At 41.0% G+C, this 23,950-nt stretch overlaps 1 protein-coding gene across 2 annotated transcripts; it reads right to left on the reverse strand.

The window, feature by feature from the left end:
• Positions 1 to 5,259: 5,259 nt before the first annotated feature.
• Positions 5,260 to 22,391, reverse strand: cyld (cylindromatosis (turban tumor syndrome)). 2 transcript variants are annotated; one of them, XM_004067493.5, is made up of 17 exons: positions 22,028 to 22,391; positions 20,457 to 21,000; positions 18,008 to 18,319; positions 16,862 to 16,967; positions 15,919 to 16,020; positions 15,061 to 15,177; positions 10,970 to 11,361; positions 10,219 to 10,384; positions 10,005 to 10,146; positions 9,805 to 9,927; positions 9,551 to 9,642; positions 9,411 to 9,477; positions 8,548 to 8,680; positions 8,285 to 8,393; positions 8,078 to 8,196; positions 7,569 to 7,785; positions 5,260 to 7,365 (listed from the first exon to the last, which is right to left on the reverse strand). In XM_004067493.5, exons 2-17 carry the CDS (start codon positions 20,946 to 20,948, stop codon positions 7,181 to 7,183), a joined length of 2,874 nt encoding a protein of 957 aa, XP_004067541.1. In that variant the 5' UTR covers positions 20,949 to 21,000; positions 22,028 to 22,391; the 3' UTR covers positions 5,260 to 7,180. The 2 variants fall into 2 exon arrangements, with proteins under 2 accessions (XP_004067541.1, XP_011491927.1); XM_011493625.3 differs by lacking the exon at positions 15,061 to 15,177.
• Between the last annotated feature and the right edge of the window lie 1,559 nt (positions 22,392 to 23,950).

The raw sequence follows: 23,950 nt of genomic DNA on the forward strand, positions 1-23,950 counted from the left end.
GTTTGGGTACAAGGAGTGTTTATGCATCTATCTTTACAGAGAGCACCTCGTCCATCCAGCAGGCAGCAAAAAGTCATTTGTAGGCAACGCACATTCTGTAACCAAAAAAAAAGAGACAAAATGTTCATTCTGAGGTTTTTTTTGTGAGTTTACCATATAAATGATAAAAATAACCCCCAAAAAATGGCACAAAAGTCACAAAAACTCCAACAAATATAAGCCAAATCATGAAATCCTTCGTAAAAATATGACTATTTTAAATAACTGAATGCCTTATGAACATTTTTACGTTATCTATGTTTAGTTAGTTAACGGAAACAAGAGCTTTCTTTTTTAAAAGGTCATTGATAAGGACAGGACCATGCAGTTTACTTTGTCTAGCAAGACTTTTATCGTTATTTTTAAATTAGATAAGAGTACATAGTTCACAAAAGACTCCAGTGTTTGACATCTGTGCAGGAACCAACCATTTAAATGTTTGCTGTGGTGGTTAAAAAAGAGAAAAAGAAAAAAAAAGATCCCAGGTAGAAGCTGAGAAAGTCCTGTTCTTCTTGCTTGAATGTGTTTTGCACAGTGGGAACTTATCCTAACAGATAGCATAGGAACACTTTAAATGTGCAAAGCACTTCACCTGTTCATTGCCTCTGATAAAGAGCAGATACGGTCACAGCATGTAGCTGTGGAAAGAATCCAGCTTTTTTTAACAAAAAAACCCAATTTAAAGTGAATTTCTCATGATTTACAAATGCAACAATATTCTCTGAAAGCACAAATGTGTGCACCAAAATCAAATATTTGCTTTCATTTAGCTGTCAAACACATTGTCCACTTTATTTTTGGCAAAGTTTGGGAAAGTGCTCACTTTGCAATTTCTGATCAATCCTGCTGCAAAGGAAAGGCTCAGGCTGACCAAACTTAACAAACCATCAGCCTTGTTGTGTTGTTCCTTTGCAACCTGCAAATGCTATAATGCGCAGTGAATACACACGCAGACAGCAGCTTGTGTCTTCATCCCGGGAGTCCCTGTAAATAATGCAGTGTTCAAGGTGGCAGAGGGGGAAAAAAAGGAAGGTGAACAGGTGGAAAACCCCACCCTTTCACCCATCCATGCACATGCCCCACCACACACCACCGCACAATGCCAAGTCTCACGATCTGTATTCTTAACACCACAGGTGCTGAGCTCCAGATTTGCAGGCCTGCGGGGGGCTGCCGGCCTCTCCTCCCACCACACTCAAAGCAGTGATGGGCAATAAAAACACTTCACACCTTAAGTGAAAGATACGACTTTAAATATTTTACACACATTCTGCATTTGCAATTTATCCACACCTGGCTTTAGGAGCAACAACATCTGGTAGCTGTTGCTTTAGGGGCAATTAATTCTTCATCCAGGTCTTGTCTGAAAATGTAGGAGAGTGACTTATGTCGCACTTGGATGGGCAGAAAAGGGAAAGTCCACAGTGGAGTGCTTGGTCTGAAGTGTTAAGTTTTGTTTTTTGCTTTTTTGCAAAAAGTGAACTCTAGTTATGGAGATAAAAAATGAAGTGTCACCACATTTTAAAATGTAAATTGAAACTATTTTTACAGTTAAGCCAAAGTTTGGGATAATTTTGTATAAAAGTGCACAAGTTTATTTTCTGAACTTTGAACTTGTGGACAAAAACAAAACCAAATGTGAAAAAATGGAAGAAATATTCAACACTTACATTTTTCTGATATAAGATATGGCTTTTTTTTTAAATTGTGTGTCTGCTGTAAAGATTTTGCATATTATTATGTAATTTTTGGCAAATATTTGAGATTAAAGTTTTTTTTTCCAAATAGAATTGTTTTGTTTTTTTTAAATGAAGAGATCAGATAAAACTGCCCACTTCAGGTAATTTTAAATTTTATAATTATTATTAGTATTACATGTGACTATATCTGTTACTAGTATGAGAATGACCTTAGTTTAAGGGGCTAGAAAGAGTGTAAATGTGTAGATGTTGTAGGAAAGAAACAAAATGCTCAATGAACTACATCAGGTTTCAAAATTCAGCTTTGTGAACTGTTGTCATGTCATGCAACTTTCATTCATTTTTTCCCTCCAGGATTTTCTGGATTAAGACAAATTTGTTTAGTTAATCTTTGCAGGATTACAATTTCCTGCAGTTACACACACACTCTGCCCGAGCGTGAATTGGTGAAGTCTAAACACTTGGGAGATGGATTTGTAAGTCCTTCCAGCTGAACGTCCAGCTGAAGTTCTTGGACTGCAGCACGGTCCACAAATATGCTTAGACCAGAATTAATCAAAATACTCTTAAGCAATTTCTAGACTGAATTCTGTTTTGTATTATCATTTTAAGAATTATGTGGATACCTAAGGAACGTTTTTCAAAAATGTATGGAGTATATTATACAGAGGAGGCTCTTGAGTCCATCTTCTGATGAATGAACTGAATAATATGTGTACGACTGAGGAGGAGCGTTTTTTCCTATTGAAAACAAAAACATCTAATTAATGGAAAAGAAAAAAAACGAAGCAATCACCTATGAGATGGCTGGAAGAGACTGAGTGACTGCAGAGTTAATACTTTTGGCAATAAACATTTAGGTTGATTACACTACTTTGACTTAATCAGAAGGTGACCTTTGAAGACACTAAATAAAACCGGTAACCATGATGGAGTTTAAACAACACTGAAGTAGTATATTGAGTTTGAGCTGACTGGTTTAGAGCCGTTCACGCGGCACTCTTTTTTCATTGTCAAAGCCGGAAATCACTGCTTTCCTGTTGTCTGAATGGCCTTAAACATTTACCTTCCTTGTGCACTGATAGAATTCCTTTGTTTATCGCTGTCTTTTCCCATGGGAATGAAAGCAGATCTGGAGTTCAATGCTAAGTGTGAACCGTCCCGCATTCCCATGTGCCATATAACAACAGGGGACAGCAGATTGCCGCAGGAGATGGTGTTTGCTGTGACCATACCGCCACCAAGGCCTGCGTCCGATGGCAGGGAAGTGAGAACCCCAGCCGTGAAATCTCAGCAAGGTTAAAAAAGAACAAAATAGTCCTCTGTGAGCGAGAAAGCAAAGCCAATACAGACATTTTTAACAGTTTCTGTTTTGAGAGAATTTTACAGCTTAAGGTCAAGACTGATTTGTTGTGGATAAAAGACATAACTGCATGGATTCGCAGAACGTACTTCCTTCCTCCATTTGTTTGGGTTTGCCTCTTGTTTGGGTGAAGCCCAGAACAGGTGAGGTCAAGCTGCAGTTAGGCGGGTGAGGTTAAGGTGTTGGATGGACACTGGTTGTACAGGCTGTTTATCATAAACACAGCCTAGCCCAGAGAGCTCCATCTGCTTTGATTTTATTTAGTGACTCCCTCCAGGGACCCTAAGCTGGAGTGAGAATAACAATACTCAAGACCATCTGTTCTCGCAGAAACCAGCTCCGGCTAAATTACCGCACACTACGAGCGGCTGGCATATGCTGTGGCATAAAGCTACAAGAGGGCATTGTGTGCCAGCTGTTCTGTTGACAAATACTTATCTGGCACTTCTAAAGTCAGCTTGCTGAGCTGGTTTGAAGTTTGACTACAAACTAAACAGGGAAAGGTGTGAAAGGGGGGTTCCTGTGGGGGGAGGGGTGTGTGCAATACTTCAGATTTGTCTGTGGCAGGGCGAAATCCTAAAACGGGTCGCAGGATCTAACTTTGATACGATACGACTAAAGCCGGCCAAACAGACCGGTCTGCCCTCCATTGTGGCTCTTCGGCTTTGAAGAAAAGTGCTAACAATCTGAACACATAATGGCATCATTAAGTATATATTTAAATATTTTTAAACTGATTTTACATTAGCTAAATATAACTGTCATTTTTTTTATTCTTTTTGGTGACATTGCACTAAATCCAGAGGCATTGAGCGCTTTACCATTCCTCCAAAATTACAACACGTCGTATAACTAAGTAAAATGATAGTAAAAGGTTTGAATTGTTGTCAACAATCGCTTTATTATCAAAATAAGTTTAAAGCACATCTCCTTGTTTTATGTCTAAATGCTGTTGTGGAAGATCTTATTTAACCCTTGTGCTATCTTAGATGACCCCACCCTTACATTGACCTGTTCTCCCTACCATGACAAAGGTGGATAAAGGTGGAAAGATTTCATGTAATCCATGGACTCCAGTGAAGATCACAAATCATTGAAGAAAAAAGGTTCAGAGCACTGACAAGTGGGTCTAGATGACCCAACTCCCAACGTTAAAGTCCCTTGGATAGCAGAAGGGTTAAAACAGAATGTATATTATTTTGAAAAGAACTTGTATGTCTTGCTGTCAAAAGCAATATTTTCGATAACTAAACGAATGTGACTGAATGTCCTAAATATAAATGTGTGTTTTTCCAAACGATGAGTTGGAACTTTATGGTTCTCTGGGTTTTGGTTGGTTAGAAACTGGACCAAATGGCTGTTTTAGCGTTGAAAGGTTGCAGACTTCTAAACAGACAAAGACTCCAGTCTTGCATATCATCCCATCGGTGCAGCAACCTGTAATCATGGTGTCTTATTTGAATCTGAGTGGACGATTCTCATCTGAAAGCCTAAATTGGGTTTACTGAGAAAAAAAAAGAAAATATTATAGGTAGAAATAGAAATAAATGATCAAAAATGATTTGTTGAGGATTGTAGCACCATGTTACAGACTGGCGACCTGTCCAGGGTTTTCCCCGCCTTCGCCAACAGAAGTAGTACAGGCTCTGGTGACCCCATGACCCTGACCAGGATATACAGTGGGTTAAGAAATGGATTGTAGCTTTAATCACCTGGAAGAGAATCCTATACCAATTCAGTTAATGCTACATTTTTCTTTTATGCAACAAACTTGATTTATTCTCGTGTTTGAAAGAGAATAGTTTCTTTCAGAAACACCAGCCTTTACAAATGAAGTCTGTAACTATCAGTACACTTTATAAACTCACTTTAGGAATGCATACTCAAAGAAAATACATTTTTGTTTTATTGCCAAAAATAAAAATCTGGAACTTAAAGGACATTTTATTCATCATGCTTATTGGCTCCAAAAATGTTTCTGCAGCACCACTCTCTTCAGAATCACTCGTTTGTCTTTCAATTATGTTGATCATTCTTTGCGTGTTTTTTAAGATAAGGCGTCAACATCTGACCCACAAACTCCCAAACAACAGCGGGATTTTCCTCACACACCCTTCAAGGTTTGATGGAAGGATTCATAAATGTCCAAGCCAAACGTAAAGTGCACCCTTCAAAACAAACTTTATTTTGTTAACATTTACAAGAACATCACTGACATTAATGTTCCATTCGTTACATATACATCTACACTGTACAGATGCAACAGAACAAAAACAGACACAAAGTCTCTTCTTCTCTGTGGTGTTGCAGGGAGCGGAGCTCCGGTCAGCGGCGAGCTTCAGCAGCACTAGAAAAGTTCAAATTCCTGTCAGAAGCTCTGCAGCTGTGGAGCAGAGCGCTCAGCCCAACCCTTCAGTCGTTTACAAATCGCCTTCACCGTTCTTCCTAAGTCAAGGTTCCTCAAGTGTTTGCGTAGATAAATAAAATTTGAAAGCTAACAAGCTTTTCCGATCAATTTCTTACTGTGGCAAACTGGAATAAAATGGAATCAAAATGTTCCGTTTTTATTTCATTTTCATTTTTTTTTATAAAACTTCTTTAAATATGTATTTGTAAATATATATGCCCAAAGGTCTCCCCCCCTTGTGCCTCTTCATTTGTCCTCAGTTGCTAACTGCTCATTGTGTCTCCATGAACATTCAGTAGTTGTTGTAGGACAACCTAAAGTTTAATACTCACTTAAATATACAGTGAAGGACAAGATATACCCAAGCCTAGCAGTATCACTGACCCTGTTTTTGTCACGTATTGAACTATTATTTCAGAGAAATCGGTGACATGACGAGAGCGCAATAAATAATATTTGAACGCAACTGTTTTGCTGTCAGACGCCAAGCTGTAAAAACTGTCACGCTGTGATAAAAGGCAGCGGAGGGTCGATACTTGCTTCTGTTGGGAATCAGTCCTGCCAGGACAGGCAGAGGAGGAAAAAAAAAAAGGCTTTGTAAACAAAAAAACATCATTTAGATTTTCTCATTAACAGAATGAGCACGACACTGCACTTCCTCACACTCTTACCTTTTAAAGAAACACGCTTTTTGCAGTTTTTCACCTCATTGACCCTACGAGCGCTCCGGAAACCAGCTTTACTACAGAAGCCGTTGTGCAAGTCTCTCGTCATGCTTTTTATCTGGTCTGCAGGAGCCGTGCAGGCCATTCATGACGGCTACAGCCGAGGGGCAGACATGACTGAGATGGACACTTACAGGTGGGGGGGGGGGGAACAAAAATGCTGATGTGAGACTTTTACAATGGCCAACACCCTATTCTGTAAAACACACACTGTAAGGACGTTTACACAGCGTGATGAAGGCGTAGAAGAACCGGTTCACAAAGAGCCCAGTGGTCTGGTTTAAATGCGACTGACTGCACAGCTAGTTGACGTCTATATTGTTGGTGTTACAGTCTGGAGCTATCTATGCTACTTAAAGAGATTTTACATAAATGTTCTATAACGGCACAAACACATGGAGGTTTGCACACAATGTCGCTTCCTTAATGTGCACCACGGAAACTCCCGTCCTGAAGAGTGATTAAGAATAACAGGTCTCCCTTTTTTCTTTAAGGTAAATGAGGTGAGCAAGGTCCTCCCACAAGCACATTTTATTTTGTTTTGTAGGCCGCTGCCGTGCAAAGTCTCCTCTGCTTGTGTCTCCTGCCTCCCCGTTCAGGGAGTGGATCCTCATAATGCCTACCCCTTTGTTTTGCTAACACCCAGCGATGCTCAGCTTCCAGACACAAGAAAGCTACATAGGACTACATAAAAGAAACAACACTTCAACTAATGCACAGTGCAAATAGGCATCTCCCGCTCCTTTCCATCTTCCCAGCCTTCAGAAACGAGAAGGCATGGAGGCGAGGTGAGGTTAGGAGGTTTTCGTGGACCGTGCCCCCGATAGCAGGCAGCTGTTCTATTAGTTTATCTTTCGCTTTTTGGTCTCTTTGAATCTGCTGGCCTGGGGGAGATGGAGGCTGAGTGGCAGGGGATGACAGGTAAAAAGGTTGAGGGAGCAGAGTTTTACTTGTACAGGCTCATGGTGGGGCTCTGGTACATGCACATGTAGGCGTCGCAGAGCAGGCGGCGCGCCTGGCCCTGGATACTCTTGGGGTCGAGAGTGTGCAGCTCTTCCGGAGACATTTTCAGGTAGGTCTCCACCTCGGGGCACGGAGACACCTGGGGGATGTTGAAACCGTTCTGGCCCCCTGCAAAGCCACAGGAAACGGTTAGAAGCAGCAAATTCAACATGGTATGAAATGATTATTTTTCATCCGACTCTAAATGCCTAAAGTGATTTTAAAAACAGCAAAACTACGACTGAGTATGGACAAATGTTTTCTCACAAATCCAGTTCTACTGGCTTATAATTGGAAGAAATTCTATACAAATAATTTTTTCTGAAACCCACCGTCGCGGTCAGCCATACTGTCGAAGAAGAGCCAGGCGGAATCTGCGGTGCCGTACTTGACGAAGGCCACGTAGTGACTGGTCTCGATGCATAGCACAGCGAACAGCTCCATCCTCTGGCGGGGAAAGCCGCCCTGACGCCCCGTACCTTCTTGCAGCTCCTTGGGGACGGACAGTTTGCCATGTCGATGGGCTTTCCTCTTTGGGTGGAGGTGAACCTAGACCAGCGGGATCAGATAAACTCCATTACACATAGAATGCGTTGCTGTGGTCGGGTAAGGGGAAATAAAAAGCATCTCAACGGGTTTTTATGGGGCATGCAGATGGGAATCGCAACTCTAATGCAATCACTGCTGTGAGATGTGTGTAATAGTGCAGTGAAAAAGCCATTTCCCTGAAACTCCTCATCACTGAGACTGCCATTTGTTTGGATTTGGCACCACCACATGGGGGAATACTGACACGAACATTCCCACTTCTGCTCTGGTGAGGGCGCCCTCTAGAGTTTACCTGTGTATTACACTTTTCACAGAACTGTTTAATCTTGCCGGCGGTGATGTCCCCGTCGTCATAACAGTCTCTGCACTCGTAGAACGCCAGGCCCCCGCAGATACGACATTCCCTCGGAGCTGTACGGCAAAAGCAAACCTTACCGGCTGAGAATTCCTGTCAAATGTCACGTCACAGCGACCGCTTTAAACTACAAGAGGAACTCACTGTCTTCAAGAAGATCCGTGATGTCCAACTCTAACGAAGGAAAAATCTTGTTGAACATTTTGAAGTCCTTGCCAAAGCGGGGCATCTGGATGATAAGGCAGGAGGGAGCCTTGGCGAGTTGGAAAAAGACAAAGCATCAGCTAATGAAGTCCTCACCACAACAGCACTGACATGTTCACACAGCTGCAAGCACAACCCAAAATCCGGATGCACTGCTTTTCTTCACGTGTTTCACCCATATGTAGTGTAAAAGAGATGAGCACCTCTGCAAACTTTAGGTCACTGTTGATGAAGGACCACTCTAAAAGCTGCTGGATGGTTGGAACTCCAACCTTGTCTTTCTTGTCCATGAAGATCTGGTAAAAGTAACAGTCCTGGACCTTCTGACCTGCTGATCTAGAAAGGTGATCAGATGAATCCGTTATTATCGTACTCCGTCTCCCACACTCCCACAATATTGACTCAAGATCAGAATTCTTCAAAACATTACACCGGAAAACGACAGTTAATCTTAATAATCAGAGAATTTTATTCAGCTGCTTCAGGTTTTTTCTTTTCTTTTTACCACAGAAGCTCCTCCCTCTTCTCACCTCAGTATTAAGCTTTTTTTATTACAGATTCTTTGAAAAATCTAAAGTATTTCTTAGTTGGTCTTGCTTCAGCTTAATTAAATTTGTAGTTACAATGTGATTGGTCCAAGTTCAACTGCTTTAACTTTCAACACGCATCCAATGACCAACTCTTTTCTTCGGACTTAAAAAAATTTTAAAAGCAGAAGCAGAAGCTCAAAACTCGCATTGACTTTTCATCGGAAGTGGTCGCTTGAACACGTGTTTCCGATGCTGATGGAAGGAGAATGCTTCATGCCAGAAAAAAGTTCAACTTATTTCTCCAACATTTCAATCATCTGACTTTACAAACAACTGTAGGTATCTGCTTAAATCTGCATAATTTAACTATAGACATGAATAAACTAAGCACATTTCCACAGTTTGGTAATGACAAACTACCAAGAAGGAAGTACAAAAAGTGAAATTTAAAAATACTTTAACTCAAGGTTTTTAGCACAAGCAGACTTCTTCTTCTTCTTCGGTATAAAAAGTATCTTCTTAACACTCATCTTTACCTGAGCTTAAGCAGTGGATCCACTCTCAATATGTGGTGAAAAAGAATGATGAGGAACTCCTCGGGATCTGTAAGACACACTAAGGTCAAACTACATTTCCATGAACATGCAATGCAGAAACTGGGGTTAGAAACAAGCACCTTTTTCTTCAGAGGTAAATCCAGAAGCTGCCTCCACTTTTTCAAGAATCCTCCTCAGCTTCATTACTTTTGTGGCACAAACATAACCATGTCTGGGATTAAGGAGAGAACAAGTTTAGAATTCCTACAAATGATTTTTAGAAAACTGTTAAAAAGCACATCACCAAGTTTGTCCTTATTGCAATACGAAAGTAGTGGTTTAGTGTTGAGGTGGAGTTATGGTACTTCAGAGAGCAGAATGTACCATGTCTTACATGCGTAGGGGGTTCACTATCTCAGTGCGTAGCAGCTCCTGGGTCTCTCTGTAATACTCCACATCAGTCTTTGATTGTGGCCTCAGCAGAACCGTGTCCAAAACAGAACTGAAGGAGAAGAGACTGCAGACACAAAGGTACCGCCATCAAAATCACCACACTGACAATGAGGATCTGTGCAGCAAAACAACAGCACCAACCAGAAGAGGGTTGAATCAAGGTAGCAGGAGTTGTAATGACCCTGAATGCCTTTCTTTTTTCCCACCATTACATCCAGGCCGTCGTTTTCTGTGCGCGGAGGCGTGTTTTCGTGAACGACCTCGCTCAGGTAACCTCCAAATGCTGTGAAGACGCACAGCAAAAATATAAACAGACGTGTCATTTTTCACGTTCGTAGAGATTTGTCCCACCCACCGATTGAGTTGCATCGCTCTATGGGGTTGGGGGAGTGGTGCAGGGACGGGAAGCGGGAGTCGGGCCGACAGCACTTGAGCTTGACGAACAAAGCTTTCTTAGGTGGGCAGGTGAAATACCGGGTACCTTTGAAGGTGCCGTCGGTGCAGCCGGGGCACTCTTCTTCCTGGAAGAAAGTTCCACGTCATGTGACGGCATCACTGCGGGGTTAAGCTTACAGCCAATGTTCTAGCTAAAACCACAAGCAGAAAAATGGGATCCGAGTGCAACAAAAAGAGGAAAAGTTGAGCTTTAAATGGAAATGTGTCTAAGAACTGACTTGTCTCGGTTATGCTATCTGCATAGAGTTGCCAGGCAACCAGCAGAGTATGAAGGAAGCCTCTGAACTGCAAACCACAGCTTCCATTTTTTTCCATTTGTGGAGACTAGAAAATATGACTTTGGGCTTTTTAGCCCAGAGCCTCTCAAACATTAACTTCCCTAAAAGCTCAAAAGCTACAAATATTCAGGTAACCAATTCATTAAAAGTTAACAGAATTCCTACAACAAAAATTGCATAAATGTATGTTTTTTTATACCTAATACAATAACGTTTATTATGGAAGCAAAAAAAGCGGCTGTGAATCAAGAACCAATACAAACAATGACTGAAACTGCCTAACGACAAAACAGTTCTCTGTTTTTATAACAATTTCATATTCTCTGGTAGTCAACTTTTCTCTTTGATCAAAGTATAATGTTCATGTTTTACCAGTTCCAGCCCCGCCAAAGGCTCCAGCAGGCCAGGAGGCAGACCCACCCAGCGGATCACACCACACAGAGGGGGGTTCTCCTTCACCTCCACCAGAGAGCCCACCTCCAGACCCGGCTGACCTCGAGGAGGCGTTGAAGGCCGTGGAGAAGGCGGGGCAGCCGGAGCTGCCGGGGGCTCGGGCTGCTCCCCCATCACTGACTGGACAGAGAGGGAGAGCGGACCGGGACTCATGCTGTCAGTGGGCCCCGGCTTGCGGTTCAGGCTGAAGGGCAGCGAGTGGAACTTGTTATCGGTGGATAGTGAGGAGGAGAGTGGGGCTCTAGGGGGCGGGGAGGACTGATTGAAGTCAGGGGGTGTCTCAGTAAGTGACTTGGCAGGGTCCTCTCCAACTGCAGGGGGGGAGAGAAACCAGAAACCAAAGAGTGTCATTAAGGAATACAAGTAGTCCGAGGCTGTCTATACCAACCTGGCCCTGCGACAGCCTGGAGACCTGTCCAGGGTGCACCCCACATTCACCCAACAGTAGCTGGGACAGGCTCCAGCAACCCCGTGACCCCAAAAAGGGCTTCAGAGTTCAGAAGAGCGACGGACAGATGGATGGACAGATGGATGTACCAACCTTAGTGTTTATGACATAAACTGAAAATGTTGAGATGGCAAATGCAATATGAGAACTTACATCCATGCCGTCAGCAAATGCTTTCTGATGCCGTATGCTGACTCGAGGGCAGAATTTCAGGTCTAAAGCCCTTTAGTCACCTCTCCTTATCAATGGGTCAACCTCAGGATCATGCAAGCAATCCTTGCCACCTCTCTCCCCATTTACTTCCTTTTTTGTAAGGGTAGGACTTTCTGAGACGTCTTCAGGATGTAGCAACAATTATTTTATAAATTTTCCATTTTTTACCAATAAAGATAAAAAGACATTGCAGCAAAGACTTTTTCATTTGCCACAATAGAGTGCAAAGCAGTAAAAGCCATGTGTTTTTGTGTTTTTAAGTGGCAAAACAAACTTCCTAACTGAAAGTGCCCAGACTTAAACAATGCAGCAGGACACTTCTGCTCCTTCTGAAATGGATTCTTTTTATTTATAGACCTCGGAGTCTTTTGGTTTCCTTCCTCAAATGTATAAACGTCTTTATTCAGACTAGATTAAAGTCTGAAAATCTGACATTAAGGTCAAACATGAAGAAAATAAGAGCACATCTGTCTGATCAGGCTGAGCTCCTTCCATTCTCTGGGAAATCTTGCTGAATTGTTTTTGTATTTGGCATATGTGAATATCAGTCAACAGAATTTAAAATCTTACCTTTGGTTTTTTCTTGTAGAAACAGTTTTATATTGATTAATTTCAGGATTACGATTTGATGAAGAGTTTAAATCTGTATTTAGATTTCACAGTATGATGATTGGGAAGCATGCAGATTCAGCTAAAGTATTGCATTTAGATTTCATGTCTCCATTTGAAATGGAGAATGGAAACACCTCTTTATTTTAAGCCATGCAGACTTTAATTCTTGGGTTGATTGTTGTGTCATTAGTCCCAGTTTCAACCATGCTTTCACTGCTAAAATCTTTTTTTTAGTCCTTCACTAGACCAGAAAAAACAATGACCCATCATTTTCAGCAGTATTCATAACAGAACCAGAACTAAAAATAGCCCCAAATGTGAAAAGAGACTGAAAATGATGAAAATGAGACCACATTAACAGAATGAGTAAGCAGTTGGTAAAAACCCATGTCAGCAATCATGGCTGGAATCCACAGAGAAAAAGAAACAAAGTGATGCGTTCAGTGGAAAAACGGGAGCCCAGCAGTCATTTGGTACACGTGTGTCTGCAGCGAATGCAGGTCAAATCTACTGTCTGTGAAGCAACATCATCACAAAAAGTGCAAACACTGACAGCAACATGAACAATGACGTTTTACAAATAAAAAAGAAGGACACATAAATCCCCCATGTGCTGCTCCCCCCATATTAACACAGAGTCAATGAAACTTAATTATGACCCCATAATCTGAAGCTTTTACCAATGCTCTGCTGCGTGAACAGTATCAGATTCAAACTGAAATCCTCATCTGAATCTCTCGCAAAAGGCAGTTTAAGACACACACAGCTGTTGTTTGAGGAGTGGAGCATTTTTAAAAGCTTGTACCCGTTACACCATGCCTTCAGACAAAAAGAAAAGAAAAAAATACCACGATGGGGATGAAGGGTGGAAAGTTGGCTTTTTTTAAGCAAGCTACTGTAACAAACTACTGCCTAGGAAGTCAGTAACCATGTCTAAAGCACACGGGACGATGCTACTAAAACCATTTAGTAACCAAGGGGATCAATACGCTAATGCCAACCACGGATTTGTTTCTAAGGTTTTTTTAAAATATTGCACTTTTCCCTGCTTTTTGTTTTCACAAACTTATTCCAGATTGACTGCAGCTCTTCTATAACTTCAAACACTTTTTGTTCAGGCCTGTGCTGCAGGTCGGTTTTAATCCTACAGTTTCCATTATGGTCTAAATGAACTAAATAAATAAATAAAATCACAACACTATATTGCCAAAAGTGATTATTCATCAATCCAAATAACTACGTTCAGGTGTTTCAATCACTTCCACGGTCACAGGTGTATAAAATCATCACCTCCACCTGCGGACTTCAGCTACATGCAGCTATAAGCCACCAAATGGTTCCTGAGCGCGGCTGCGTCTGCAGCTCACCCACCGCTCCCCCAGGGGATGGGTCAAATGCGGAGAACAAATTTCGCACACCCAGCTAGGTGTGTGACAGATAGTGGGACTATAACTTTAACTTAACTACATTTAAAATTCACTCCAGACTCCCGAACTACTAAAAAACGATATAGTGTGGAATTATCTAGTGCCCTGGATTTTAAAAGCTATTCAGACACAATGCTCACTACTTTTTTTTCTCTTAAACACCAAATATAATGTCATCGATTTCATCAACTAAAAACCTAATAAGTTGAACATTTTACAAAGACTATGTATGAATCCTCTGTGTTCTGATAATTAAAACTTCATTTATGAAAAATGATTCAAATGCAATGCATTGTGGTATATATTTGCCTGTCTTGTGATTCGCAGAGACTTCTGGGAACTTTTGAGGGCTCTGGATTTTGACATTGTAGATTCAGACAGCTTCCACTATGTAGGGCAAACGCCCCATATAGTGGACTAAGTTGTGGGTAGTGAAGGAATCTGGACACAACCTACTTCTATCTAATCTGTAAAAGAAGCTCAATGAATTCTAGTTTTTTACTGTGAAAGGAGGCCAACAGTGCAATAAGCTCATAACATTTCCACTCTGGTAAATTGTCCATAGTCAATAGCTGGTGGTAACATTACAAAATGGTAATAATTAGGATTCTCATCCAACTGCCTCCAGAAACAAACACTGCTGACCTCCAAACGTCCTGTGGCCTTCAGAAGAATGTGTTCTGGAGCAGTGGAGACACGCTCGCTGAAATGATGAAGCCCTCTTCTCCATCTAGGAATCTGAAGGATGATTGCCAAGAAGAAAAAAAGGCATTTGTCTAACAGGTCTGTGGGACGCCTGGTGGAGGGAGGATTGTGGTGTGGGACTGCTTTTCAGAAAGTGGGCTCAGCCCTTTATTTTCAAAGAAAGGAACTCTTTAAAAAAAATCTGACTATATAAAGATTTTGAACCGCTCCATGACCTAAAATAACCAGTGGACATGGATGAGCCAGTTTGGTGTGGAAAACTTGACTGGCTTCTACTGGAATGCTTATGCTTATCTGCAAATAAAGCCAGATAAGCATTACTTTTGACAATATAGTGCATTTTAGTCTTTTTAAAACCTTTTTACAGTTATCTTTTAAGTCACTTGCTGAATGGAAACATGACAAAATAAATCTAAATTACTTCAAAGATAAGAAGAAAGCCATTTTCTCAGTGATTAATAGCTACTGTGCTACATTGGGTTACATTATGTTTCCTTTTTTTAATGAAGGGGAAAGGGAACACACCTAAAACAGTGTGCCTTAATTGTAGCTTGTTGTGAACAGGAGCTTGCCTTTGAGATGGTTGACATCCCATGAGGTTTTACCTTCATCAATGTACCATGTGCTTTTGGATTTGGACTGGCAAGGCGGGTCAAGAGAGCTGCCATTTAAAGTATAGTAAAACTCAGACTTGCTTCTACTTCCAGTTTGATGACTTAACCCTGCAAGTAACAAAAGTAAACAAGAAACATACAACACAACATGATTGAAGTGTTTAGCGTAGGTGCACAGTTACTGGAAGTTTTAAATGTATGATTGTGTTTAAGTTCTTCCCCGTAAAAGATTTTGATCAGCATCACTAAATTCAACCACAAATTCTACATTTTTATGGATTTTTATGGGTAAAAAAACAGTAAACTTCACCTTGGACTGATTTTTTTTCCCTTTGTTGGTCCCATTTTAAATAAAATTAAAAAAAGCTTTAGAGTTTCAAAAAAAACAACGAAAATGCTCCAAGGGGCTGATAAAAGCAATAAAGACCCACTCCGATTAAAATCCTGTTGTGGTATTTTTCTGATGATGAAGGATGGGTAATGGGAAGGTCAAGCCAGGTTGCTCTGCGCCAATAGTCCACAACTTGGAGGCAAATTTTTAATGTAATACTGCCGCTCTGCAGAAACTATGTCTTAGACAAGGGCTTTAAAAGACCAATTTGAAGACGATCGGAGCGAGTCTTTAAGTATCGGATGGTTCATAACTACTACAGAAGTTTTCAGATTTCCTGTTTGTATAGTCTTTGTTAGCTGAAGAGCAGAGGGGACATGTTTGATAAATTGCATGAAGAGTTATGTTCACAATAAACCTGCATGCTTCCTCTAACGATGCAGTTCCATTATCATTAATGTGAATTACCCCACAGATGAGGCAATAAGCTTTAGATCCTTCAGACTGCAGTGCAGTACCTTTTTTATTTGGTTTGTTGGGGCCACAGGATGACTTGTCACTGTTGGTGCCTCTGGGGGCAAAACTGTGCCTCGGCAGCCTTTGGTCCTGCATGGAATATTCTGCACACAAACACAATGCACCAGGTTAGGCTTCAGCATGAAGTTCTACCTTGTCAAACATATATAAACATAAAACAAGGAGTGACATTTTGTTGTTTTCTTAGTTGCATTTATGTTCATTTCAATGTTTTGTTCAGAAAAGACTGAAATTTAAGTCCAAATAAGCAATTGCATCTTCTGTCACAGTTATATTTCTACAGGAGGATGGGAACAACACTGAAAGCTTTTATCATCAAAAACAGCACAAAACAAAACCCAAAGATATTTTTATGAGTTGTTGCACCAAGTTAGAAGCCACTTATTAAATAATAAAAGAGTAAGGCCAAAAGTCTTCTGGTTTGTAGGAAAAAGTTCTGTCTGTAAAATGTAATAGATGTAAATCAAATGCAGGACTGATAGCAATAATGTTAAATTTCTAAACATGTGTTTGTAGAGTTACACAAACAAATAGTGACACATTTATATCTCAGAGCGACTTTGCTATTGCATTTAGAAAGACTTGAAAAGAAGGGAGACTGTGTGAGAACAAAGTGTGTTCTTTTGGGAGCAGGTCCAGTGCAAATACTCTAACAAACAATATATTTACAAAATAATTGTATGCAGCAGAAGACAAACATACCAGTGTCACAGTGGGAAACAAAGGGCCAGAGTATCTCACTTGACTTTCAAAACAAGTGAGCCATCACTACAAAAGGCTCTCTGTTCCTGCTGCAAAACACAAACTCAGACAGCTCTGAAAGAGCTCGGAGCTGCTTCCAAACGGGACAGCGGAATGTGCGTAGATAGCAAATATTTCAAAGAACTAAATCCAAAAGAGAAGTAGAGATTTGCAGCGACTCACCTGGCATTACGTCACAGATGGGGACAAGTCGAGTGTGTTCCAAACTGGCAAAATTACACAACTGCTTCCCGTGAAACATACCATCCCAGTCCCCGATAGGATTGTCCTGGAAGAGTTGGGGACATAATCTTGAGTTATACTTACTGAAGTAGCGCCACAGGTGTCCCTTTCCCTTGTATTTTTCATTTGTTTACTCATATTAATACGATCCAGTGCAATGATAATCTCCAACCTAAAGAACTGATGTTCCTACTTGGATCCTTCCTCCAAAGCTCCACGTTTTCCTTAAGAACACTACTCTTCCTCCTCAGATTGGAATCCAGTACTTTTCTCCAGAAGAACCATTCAAGAGGAGCTTGAGACGAGCACCACAAGGGCGCGACTGGGAGCCGAGTGAGGAAGAGCAGTGGGCTCTCCTCAGCTGCTGCTGGCCTTTTGCCATGCAGTTGGGTCATACAGCACTAAGTCTTTACCTCACTCCCCGCGTGACTGACTTGCATTTGTGTGGGAGGCTCAGATGCACTGAGTGGGCTCCTGCAGCTGCTGCTGCTGCTGCTGCTAACAATCAGCAGTCAAATGCCTCAGTTCTGTGTTTCAATCTCACTATGACTAGAATGCCCACTGCCTCCTGACAACAGTAGCCATAGATACCAGCTACTGCAAAGCGATGCAGCGAGATGCTTTTCATCAACCTCCCAAAAGGCATCCTTAAAAAGAAAGACGACAAGGGCAGAAACTTTTATGGATCGATTATTGATTTATTTACCAATCTTGGATCGATTCAGATCGATTTTTATCAACGCAGCCCTAAATGAAGATACCATTTAGAAATCCCAGGCTGACTGGGAGACTTTCTAAAAAATGACCACAGGAGAAATGTGACGAGGCAAATACCAGTATCAGTTGGGGAAGCGCTTCAAAACTAAGGTTAGAAAGAAAAAAAGTTGTGAATTCAAGCGTAAATACATGAAAGTTTTATTAATATTTACAGTTAATTGTAAAAGCTACAAAGATTTTTGAAAAATGTCATTATGAAAGTTCAATGAAAATGATAAAGTATCATTTAACTTGTTTCCTACACCTGTGTAATTATGTAGTAGTGATTAAAATGTCATTTTAGAAAATATATTTGAAAAAAGTACTTACCATGTCAACTCCTACATAGTATCCTAAGCTCTCATTACTGGGTAGCAGGCCACAAAAAATGATGGTGCCCCTCTCTGGTCCCTCTCTGGTCTGCACCACAACCCTGGAGTTGATCTCCAGTGGAGGAAAGTCCTGATCGTCTTCCACCAGCCTGACGTGATCCACCTCCAGCTCCCCCACTGTGTCGTCATCGTCGTCCTCCCAGAGTTCAAGCTTGTCCAGAGCCACAAACACGCCGCACTCTTCCTCACAGCGAAAAAGCTGGCGACCCTGGTAGGTGCCCTCCGTGAAGCCCTGACCTCGACCCTCCTCCTAAGAAAGGCAGAGTCATGAAGACCGTGGGAGGGAAAGATGGGCAATCACTGTCATAGTAAGAGTGCAGGTAGGTTTGCAGCTGGCTCAGCGTCCTATAATGACAGGAAGTCAACATCCTGCAGCTGTATGATCGATCACGCCAGTAGGAACCTAACCTGGCAACTGACTTAATCAATCTATAATAATCGATGGATGGAAGGATAGATTTTACGTCATAATAAAATAAACCAAGTATCATCACAGCGGACGACACACATGTGATGGCACCGAAAAATGACCAAAGCATCGTTCCAGTCCAGTGTGTGGAAACACTGAATTTGGCAAAGACATGTGACCATACAGTGTGCTAGAATGTTCTATGAATGCCCCCTTTGTATTATTTTGATGTGGAAAACAGTGGGCTGAACCTTATAAAACTCTTGTTTACTTGTTTGTATGAATATTTAATTTACACTTTATTGTCAATAAACACAAGGAATGTGGAAAACTTCACCAGCACTGTTCAGTACCCAGGTATTTATCTCTGAGTCACACTGGTTGATTCCGGATCGTTTCTAGGTCAGTGAATCGAATCATTCGAAACCAATATCGACTATGAATCACGTTGAAAACCGCAAATTATGATAGCTTATATATACAGGATGAAGCTGAAAGCCTAACAGACACTTCAGATTTAGTATTGAGATTATCCTCATAAAATAGACATTTTCACTTCATCTTGTGTTCACAATTCCCTCTTTACTTGTAGTTAAGCTCATGAGATATTCAATTACAGCTTTTAAAAAACAGCTAAAGATTATGCTTCCGAACATCCATAATGGAAAGTTCACTTCGTTCTGGATGTAAGTCGTACATCATCAAGCTCAAAGTGACAAAGTCTTGAAAATCAATTGGAAAGCAGCACAAATCCAAACTTATTCACAGCTTCTTATTCACTAACAAATTTCTCTCTTTATATCTGGTTATTATTGGATGTATACATTTTGTGCTTTAAGTCGAAAATAAATGAAAGTGAAAACAATTTTAGACTTCTTAGAGAAAACATCCTAAAAGCTGGGAAACAATTAAGCCTTTACAGCCCGTTATTGTCCATTCATTTTTTGTTGTATTTGTTTCCCCGCTTCAGGGTACCTGATTTCAAATTACAATGGATGACAATGAGATGAACTGAATTGGAGGCATCAGAGCACAGAATCGTGGAAAGTATGTGGGGCAGAAAGTTCCTGAGGAAGAGGACGGAGAAAACCTAACCTTGAATGAAAAACTGCATCGAAGAAATGAAAACTTTGAAGAAAGACATGAAGGAAAGAGCAAGTCTTCTCCTTGATCGACGGCGAAGGTGATGCATATTATATTTCAAATTCTAATTCATTCAGGTACTTGTTTTTTTTCTTCAACCAATAACTTTTAATTACTTTTAAAGAAAGACCTTTTGTGACTTCGGAAAGTTGATTTCCTGCAAAACATTGTATTATAACCTGCTTTTTTTGTTTATCTTTTTTTCTTAAGATTTCAGTGCTTCCAGAATATGTTAGAAGTCTGAAACTGCATTATTTCTAAACAAATACAAAGAGAAGGCAAAGTAAACTAATAATCTCTTCGTGGCAATGTTTATGTATGAGGATTTGTAGCCAGTTGTTGGAGCAATTTCTCCAACCTGATCCCCGGTAAACGCACCCCTTCATGTGTTCAGCACTACTCTGCTCAGACACACCTGATCCAATCAGACTCCATCAACCTTTGTAGAAACTTTACAATGATTACAGTCATTAAAGCCAGATAGGATCGAAACCATGCAGGACAGTTGGCGTTCTGACAACCAGGCTTAGGAAACGCCGATTTAAAGCCCATGCAAATCCACCTTTAATGTTTTGGCATGTGAATACTGAATATCAATTTAGGTTTAAATCAGTTTGGTTGTAAATTAATGCTTTTTATGCAAACTCATCTCGATGTGCAAGACAGAAAAAAAATTGTTTTGTCCCCGTCAACAAAATGCTGTAACATTTTTAAAGCTCAGACTTTTAAAACCATTCCTCCAGAAGCAGCACAACAATCCTTAAAAAACAGAATGAAAATGCAAAGCTTGCAATTACAAATACAAAACGTATGACCGATAAAAGTTATTTCTCACCAGCAGCTCCACTCCAAACCAGATTCCCGACAGGGCTCTGTCAGGCAGCAGTGAGCCCTTGAAGCGAACCACACCTGGCAGAGGCTCATCCCCTGATCGCAGCTGGACACGCACCTTGGAACCACAATCGATGTCACGAACCCGCTGCAGACGTTGCTCGTCGCACAGCAGGGCATATCGCTCCTCACAGTTGGTAATGGGGAACAGCAGCTCAGCCAGCTTCTCCTCCAACTCCAACACATCCCGCTCATCCAGGCTCAGCACCACGTTGGTCTGGTCCAGGATGCGGAGGCTCTTCTTGCCCTTGCATGGAGGGAGAGTTCGTCCCAGGCTATTACGCTCCTGACAGGCCTGGCCCAGGCTACCACGGGGGATCCTTAGGGTCTTCTGTGCAGGCTTCTCCACAGTACATTCTTTTATGACCATGTAGAAGCGCCAGTCCTCCCTGAAGCCCCCACCAGACCTATCCTGGTTCCACAGGGCAGAGCTCATGGCTGCATGGTAAGCAGCAGGACCAGCGCCAAGGCGAGCTTGACCAGGGGGCCTAAAATAAAAAAAAAGACATGTTCAGCATTTGATGGACAAGTGATAGGAACGTGTTAAGACTAACAACTCTGATAGAGCTGGTAAGAAACTTACAGACACTCATCTATATCGTTTTGTCTGGGTTTTTTTAAAAGACACCAAACAAACGGGTACAATGCAGCTCTGTGCAGAATAACACTTGCTTCAGCAAAAACCATTAAGTCACACAATAGCCTGTGGCACATTTTTGTCTCGTTTCCCTTTCAGAAATCAGACTAAAGTATGAAAGCATGCATCTTGGTTTGAGTCGAGTTTTATATGCGGACAGAGAAACCAATACTTATCTCAAATATGTTACAAGTTATGATTAAATTAGCAAATTCTGAGTCTGCAGGTAGTCATGAGAAAAAAAACACACACTGACATGTTGTTATTCACTGCTTCACAAGTGCACAGATATGACATTCAGCTCAGGATGTATGAAGCTTCTTCAAAGCATCACCTGAGTGAAAAACCCATCTGTTTTTGGCTACATTTTTTGGAGCAGTTAGTCAGATCTACTGATTTGAATGAACTATAAATAGCATAAAACAGCGTGCAGAAGACAGACAGGTCTAACGCCGGTCTGACTGCTGGATTTCCCCGATCACACCTTATCTTTTGGTCACCAGATACGCTCAACAGAGATCACTCTGCTTTCACATCCGTCAATTGTTTTGAGCAGCGCATCACAGTTCACAACCCTGACGTTGATACCTTGTTGAGAACGAATTAAACACCTGCCTCAAAACAATCACACAATTAAAACCGAGCTAATCATTGCTAAGTAAATCTCTGCAAGGTGATAATACACAAACTAGTGCTGCCTTAATCTTTCTATTTGTTGGCTTTGGGTGAAATTGAATTTTTGAAAGCCTAAAGCTGTGATCTTCCTAGACTTAAATATTTTTTGAGTGTCTTTAACAGCTGTATTTAGAAATCTGCCAACAACGGCCCCAAAAGGGAAATACCAATATTCGTTTTCCTTATGCAAAAACAAATCTTACCTTTTGTGTGTGTCGAGTCACCTATAGGCCAAAAAAGGCTGTCATTTCATACATCCATCTTTGCTTGACGGGGGCGCCAATAGAATATGTATAATATTCCTGTAATAACCTCTGATTAGCTAAATAGCTAGGTAATGGTAGCGTCCGGACTAGCTAAATATCAGGCTAAAGTCGCCTCGCGAACAGTTTAGGAGCAAGCTAGCAGGCAGGCCGCTGCTCCTCGCTAAAGTGCACAACATAACATTTAAACGAAATACTTTTGGCGTTTCAAAAATACGTAAGAATAAGGCGGTGTACTGCTGCATATGTGAGATTTATTATTTACAGGAGCCGACCTCGCTACAGTTAACAGATGACGTACTTTGCACTCTCTTACAGACATTGGTCATGCGTTCCGTACTCGTGTGTTGATTGGCTAGTTTTCCTGTCAATCTTCAAGTTCCAACAGGAGGGGGTTTCCCACGGCTCGCAGAAAACCAAGTCTGGTTGAGATGTACAGTGGCTCTTTAGAGCTATAGCTCTAGATCGGATGTAGGAAATGTTCGATTTTGTCAGGGTCCGCCATATTAAAAGGGTAATGACTGTACCATTATCATATATGTAATGTTTTAATGACTTTTAGTGAATTTTTATATATTACAACTATTCTTGAGTTAAACTAAATTCTACTCTTTATGTGAAAACAAGCTCTTGTGTGCATAGTCTAAGTGTAAAAAAAAATAGAAGTGCTATTTTATAGGTCCTTTAAAAAGGTCTGAAGCGTTGTCTTGTAACTTGCTATTGAGTTATTTCTTTTTTTATGAAAATTTGTAGGCTGTATGAATCCCACTTTAGCCCTGTCAGGGTCACACGGCTGCCAGAGCCTAACCTGGCTACTGTTGTGCGAAGGTGGGGCACACCCTCTAAATGTCCCTAGGTGTGACTGTGTATGGGCGTGTGATTGTGTGGCCCTGCAACCAGCGGGCGACTTGTCCACGCTGTATGAATCATTAGTAAACTGGGATAGGCTCCAGCAGCCCCTTAATTACCAAAGGATTGATGGATGCTGTAACATACCATACTGACTTCACTCGTGGGTTATTTTCCAAGGCTTCAATGAGAGATTCCACCCCTGTCCTGGTTATGCAGTTGTCCGTCAGCCTTTTCATAGCAAACAAGAATTATGTTTTTGATTGTTATAGCATTGAAAACAAAACGGAAAACATTAGTAAACTGGGATAGGCTCCAGCAGCCCCTTAATTACCGATGGATGGATGGCATAGATGCTGGAACTGTATCTGATTTATACAAGCTACTGGGCATGTGCATCTCTAATTACTCCTAAACACATATTTATATTGCTTGATACTGACTTCCTAATGCGGTCATCAGAGAATCCACATATTCCTACCATAACCAGCTCTTTGTTTTGCTTTTTCTCCCATCAATAATACGGCTGGTCTCTTTTATTCTTTAAAGAAGGGCAGTTGTAGATTACAAAACTAAATTAAAATACCTCTGTTGGCCTGCACAATAAATGGCAAATGTATTGTTATCGCAATATCAAGCTGTGCAATATGCATATCGCTAAAGACGGTTAAAATGGCAATGCATGGTTACCTTAAATATGCTAAAACAATCTTATGGCAGTTTGTAGTATTTAATGAAAAAAACAAATCCCTTTATGTGTTTGACCAATCGAATAGACTCCTTTATATCATAGACCAATTGGATGGAGCCCTTTTATGTTAGATTTTTTATGTGGGTCATTTGGAATATATTTTTGTTCACTGTTGCAGTGAAATGGAAATTATGTATTTCCTTGTTTAAATATTTGTTCATATACTGCAAGTTATATCATCATCGCAATATTAATCACTAATATCGCATTTCGCACGTTTTCCTCATCATGCAGCCCTACCTCCATCCTTTAAACATGACTCA

This window comes from Oryzias latipes, chromosome 3 (genome assembly GCF_053564925.1).
Source record: "Oryzias latipes strain Hd-rR chromosome 3, Olatipes_Hd-rR_3.1".
In the NCBI taxonomy this organism is placed as follows: domain Eukaryota; kingdom Metazoa; phylum Chordata; class Actinopteri; order Beloniformes; family Adrianichthyidae; genus Oryzias; species Oryzias latipes.